General features: G+C 34.9%; 1 protein-coding gene across 1 annotated transcript in view; it reads right to left on the bottom strand.

Annotated features, from left to right (window-relative positions):
- Nucleotides 1-4,764: 4,764 nt before the first annotated feature.
- Nucleotides 4,765-6,000, bottom strand: part of IFT57 (intraflagellar transport 57) — a 57,720-nt gene continuing 56,484 nt past the window's right edge. The window contains exon 11 of the mRNA XM_040980516.1: nt 4,765-5,133. Coding sequence (XP_040836450.1) covers nt 4,955-5,133 — 179 coding nt within the window. The 3' untranslated portion in view covers nt 4,765-4,954. The remainder of the gene's footprint in view (nt 5,134-6,000) is intronic.

Genomic DNA, 6,000 nt, shown 5'->3' with positions numbered 1-6,000 from the left:
ACAATTATGAAAACCCAAGTGCTGTGAATATGTCATTTAGACATGTTAATTTAGACATGGTCCTTACTATCCTCTCTCATGTCTTAAATTTGAAAACAGGTTTGTCAAACCAAAAACAAACAAGCAAGAAACAATGAAGAATACAAAACTCTCTCTACTATAAAGACTATTTAGGGCCCAGCACAATGGCTCAAAGATTAAATCCTCAACTTGTAAGCACAGGGATCCCGTATGGATGCAGGCTCGTGTCCTGGTAGTCCTGCTTCCCATCCAGTTCCCTGCTTATAGCCTGGGAAAGCAGAGGAGGATGGTCCAAAGCATTGGGGCCCTGCACCTGGAAGAAGCTGCTGACTCCTAGTCCAGCTGTCGAGGCCCATTTGGGGAGTGGATTGAACATCTTTCTGTAAATTTGATCTGGCTTTCCAATAAAAACAAATGCATATTTTTAAAAAACTATTTATTCCTTGTTAAGAAATAGAACTTGTAATTTGGTTCTTAGATGCATAACGTTTAAAAGCTATGACAATGGTTGCTAGATGACCATAAATATTCAGCCCAACTACTGTAACAGCATCAGTTCTAGTAAAGCTTGCTTTAAATTAAAAACAAACAAACAAACAAACAAAAAACTCCAAAACTTTGATTCAGTAGAAAAGTTAGAAGAGGAAAAGCATTTAATTTTGTAATCTCGGGTTGTCTAACAAGTGACCCCTATCCTCCAAGTCTACTGACAGTCAAAGAACAGCTCATGCTCGTTCGCCTCCCACACAAGAGGCATGAATCATGAGAGGCAGAGAGGTCTTCTTAGATAGCCTTTCTGGTTCTAATAACAGGTTGGAAAATGATTCCAGAATTACATACTGATTGCCACACACCTACATACTTAATTTTGTGTCTTTGACTGAGAGAGGCCTGTGACTGCACATTTACAGAAAAAAAAAAAAAGACATACATTCAGTCCTTGTAGATTCTCACTGTGGAAAGGAAATATATTGAAGAAAACGAAATGATGTTACTCAGATAGCCCTGACTATAGATATTTCGATTTTTTATGAAACTCATGGGAAAATGCTGACCTAAATAAATTAGAGGGTAATGAAAATCACTTCCTTACAGTTGTCAAAAATTTATTCTAGTTGATCAGTGAATCAAATATTATAAAATTATAGCTTAACTTGTGTTTAATGGACATAGAATTTGAATGGGACAGTTGTATTTTTTCAACAAATTGATTTGCCATTTAAGTGATTTAGGGAAGGCTGACTGCAATATATAGAGCACACCATCTTTGACAATTATCATCTTCAAGGTTAATACTTTGAAATAAATTAACATAAAAATAAATTTAAAAGTACAACTGGTTTCTACATTCTCCCATATTCACCAAATGTTAACACTTTAACACTTTTCATTATTTTCCTTCTTCCTCTGTATATCTGTGAATGTACAAACACACATACACAGAACTGTCCTCTGAAACATTTGATAATATACTGAAAATGGAACCCTGCTACATCCAAATACTTGTAATTTTTTGTAACAACAAAGATACATATGTAACAACAGCATATATATAAAAATTAAGTTTAATAATATTATCTGTAGATCTTATTCAAAGTATCCCATTGTGCCTTGTATAATAAACACACACATGTGATGATACATAATTTTCAAAAAAAACTTGAAATTGAAAGTAAATTAATTTTGTTCTAAAAATTTTCAAAATTCATAGTTTGTCTTTACACATACAGTGCATTTTGCATACACTTTTGGAAGCCATTTGTGTACATTTTCTGGCCTAGGGTTCACCCTGGAATCACTCATTCCATTTGATTACATCTTTTTAGTTTGCTTTCCTCTGGGAAAACTTTCTTTGTTGTAGTTTTTCCATTTCCCTTGATCTTACCATTCTTTGAAGAATATAGGCCTATTTTTTTAATCCTTCATTTTGAGTTTGCCTGATGTTTCATGGTAAGATTGACGTTATGCGTCTTTCTCAAGAACCACATGAACTTGTGCCCTTTTTAGGAGATATGCTATTTGTCTTATCATTGGAGATACTAAAGTTTGATCACTGAAAATGGTTTCAGACAGGTTTTTCTACTATAAGGCTATAATTTTTTTCTTGGAGGAATTGCTATCTACTTAGAAATTATGTAAATGTCCTGTCTCTCATCAAACTTTGACCTGCAGTTTAAGCATCCAAAGATGACTCTCAGCAGAACAATTGCTGTAGGAATTGTCAGATGTGTTTTTCTAAACCCAGTAATCCTGCTGCAGGAACCATCATTCTATTGTAAGAAAGACCTGCTAATATCCCCAGTTTTGTGTTCATTTCTACGTTGATTCATGGCTCCTTGTTCTACAAGTTATAATTTGGTACTATGATTCCCTTTGATTCTCAGACTGTTTCAAGATTGGTGAATGGATTACAATTTCTTCAACATTCTTTGTGTACTTTTATGTTCTTTTTGTGCTTTCTCTACACTGGCCAGGAATCAATCATTTTTCTAAAAAAAAAAAAAATCTTTTTCTTAAAGTAGAGAGTTAGACATAAATTGTTGGATATTGAACATAGTTGCTGCTGGAATATCATGGGTTACAGGCTTTCTCAGAAGGTGGAACTAAGGAATATTTTCACATTTTCTAAAATTTCTATATTTCTATTAATGTATATGATAAAACACATGAGTTCATACTAACGGTTCCAATTGTAGTCCAATTCCACAGGACAAAGGACATGAATTGTTAATTACCGTAAAAATGTTAAAAACCATATAAAGCAAATAAACCAAAAATCACCAAATTCTCTTTGTTGCAGAACAGAAGAGAGGAGATTCCCTGGGACTATGACATGCCAACTATCTATACGTCTACTAACTATTTCAAAAAGTTTGCTGGGTACATTTTATGTGATGAGCATCTGGCTTGGAATATGGAAAGGAAAGATATTATGTCCTGGTTCAAGCTACTAAGGAAGGTAGCAGAAAAAAATCAGCAATTTTAAGGTAGTGTAGGCCCTTTATTTGAGATATGTACAGTATTCTAACAGAACAGAGGAAAGGGCTTACAGCCCCAAAACATGTAAAATGGACTATCTAGAAAAGAAAGTAAAAATACGCTGCTCATACTATTTACTGAAAGAGTTCTTAGATTTTTTTTCCATAAAATACAGAATATATTTTGCTTCTGAGCAAAACTGCATTTTGTGGAGCACTCCCATTTACCTGGAAGTTCTCTGCATTGGATTAGCTCACCAAATCCCTGCCAAGACCATGCCTATGCAAATAAATTGCCAGGGCTAAAGGTTATGTTTCACATTTTCTACTAAACTTCCCAGAGTGAATAAAAATACAGAGGAGAATTTCAGGCTTTTTCAAATTGACTATAATTTTATTTTGGATTCCCCTTTTTCATCTTTACAAATAAAACAAATTCACTTATTTATCATTGTATTGATTGCTACCCTGCTGGAGTTTATACATACACTGATTTTCTTACTTGCTAAATTTAATGTGAAACTATAGAGTTTGAAGGAACAGGTGTGTGTGTGTGTGTGTGTGTGTGTGTGTGTGTGTGTATGCATTATATTCTGTGTGTTTGGAGATATATATATATGTATATGCACACATATAATATATATATGTAAAAACTATGAAAAACAGAACCCTAGAAAGAAAATTACTAAAATACAAATGATAATGGGATTACATTATTTTTGTTATACTAAACATAAAGCATTTTTATTTATGTTTTCATTGGTGACTTTTATTGTAATTTTCAAAAAGTGGGCAATCTGCTCTGTGTCCTGCCTCCCCAACTCCTCAACCAGTTTTCCCAGTTCTAAGTCAGGTCATCTAATCTTATTAATTTAGCAATGGAGAAATTCTACTGTAGATAGCAGACCCAGTAAAATGGGTAAGAAAATATCACCAATATGTGGCCCAGTTGGTTATTCTCTACTTACGACACCAGCATCTCATATGGACATCAGATTGTGTCCTGGCTGCTCTACCCTCTATTGCTTTCCTACCCTGGGAAAGCAGTGGAGCAAGGTGTAGTCCCACAGATTGCACTGTCTTTGCGAGACCTGGAGGAAGCTCACAGCTCCTGGCTTTGGAAAAGCCCAGCTCCAGCTATTGCAGAGTGATGCAGTAGATGGAAGGTATCTTTCTCTCTTTCTGTAAATTCTGCTTTTCAAGTAAAACTAACTAAATAAAAAAAAAATCCATTAGTATTAGAAGTTCATTTTCAATGGATTTGTCATGTTGCTTCTCCTATAAAATGACTCCTTGGGAGAATACACACAACAAAAAAAGTCAGATTAAGGTATGTGTATACTTACCTTATCTTCATTGTAAGAGCAGAGTTAAAAGTAACTGAACATTTATTTGTTTAAGTGGTCTTAGATCCAAGAAGATAGATTCTAGATTAATCATTTTAGCTATGAAACAGTCATAAGACATAAATGTCACATGCTAATAAGCATTTAGCAATTCTATACTTTAAAAAAATAGCAATTTTAGAAAACTACAAAGCCAAGGCAAGTGTAGTTTCCCTTCATATGAACACTAGCCCTACCTATCCTCAGCTGCTCCTTTGCTCCTGGGCACATAAGCACAGCTGTTCAACAAAGTCAAATGGCTACATCTGCAGCAATGGCTCACATGGTAACAACCACCGCTGGCTTGCACAATGTACCAAAATGACCTGCCAAGCATGAGGTTTGACATGAGTAATGATTAGCAACATCTTTATTGAAAGTGATAATTTTAGGTTGTTTTGTTATATATATTCAATAGAAAGTCTTTGACCATCATAATCACAATATGATATATACAAATACCTATAAAAATAACCATTGAACATATTTAAAATACATAACTGGGAAATCAACAGGAAATCTAATTTGACATAAAAACTCAACTAATCAGAAGCACGAGAACAGTATATTTTAATAAGAACCGATTGTTGATTCTGGAATAACTGTTGCGTGCATGTCTCTAGTCATGTTGGACTTCTCCTTCAGCTTCGATTGCAGTAAGGTGTGTTCCACCACACCAATCCTAATGTCCATCTGAACCGTTTCTTGCTTCAATTTTGTTAAGCTCTGTTTAATCTTCACCAAAGGAGCTGAAGAGTAAAAATAAAATGGAATGAAAATGTTCATTTTGAGTATCAGTGTACTTACTATAGAATTGTATGACATTTTCCTCACTTTGTCTTAAGCCAAAAATAGGGTTAAAAACACAGCCAACAACTCACTGACATTCACACAATTTGGCTATGGCATTTTAAACACCTGAGATCTTCAGGAAGGAAAATGAGGCAGTGTTTGGTGTGCTGAAGTTGAATTTTCTTCCCTTTCTGGGGGAAGAACTGCTGAGTGGGTGTTTAAAGCTGTATGCAAGATAACTTTTTGGGCTAGTGTATTTGTAGGAAAAGGTGATATAAAAGGGGAGAAGGGAAACAGAGAATTACCTTTGAGATATGGATAATGGGCCCATTTAAAACATTACCCCCCCAAAAAAAACTTAAAAAAAAAAAACACAGACAACAAAACCTATATCCCCTTTGAAGGATTACTCAATAGATATCATGAGACATCTAGACCTTCCCAGGGCTTAGGAAAGCCTTAGGCAATCACTACTGTACCACGAGAAAGCAACCAGCGTGCAGTGGAGGATGGTTACTGTGTCTGATCTCTGAACAGTCAGGTCTACCGGGCAGGAGGAAAAAAGACAAAGGGCACTCCATCACTGCCTCAGTACCAATTGGGCATACACTTAGTGTCCTTTTATAAGTAAAATGACAAAATGAAGCTTACATGATGAAAACAAAGTAAACATTTCTTTTAAATTGGCATTATACTTCTTAGAAGTACATAGTTAAATATCTTTCACTCTTTTAATCAATGCAGTTTGATTAAAACCCAATTATAGTAGAATAAGCTTTCTGCTCCCTGCTGGTTTAGAAAGAAAACAGTATATAGGTGCTTAG

This window comes from Ochotona curzoniae, unplaced genomic scaffold (assembly GCF_017591425.1).
Source record: "Ochotona curzoniae isolate NIBS_2020 unplaced genomic scaffold, NIBS_Ocur_1.0 contig_3498, whole genome shotgun sequence".
Lineage (NCBI taxonomy): Eukaryota > Metazoa > Chordata > Mammalia > Lagomorpha > Ochotonidae > Ochotona > Ochotona curzoniae.
The sequence above is the reverse complement of the archived record's forward strand: the minus strand, read 5'-3'. Positions and strand labels throughout refer to the sequence as shown.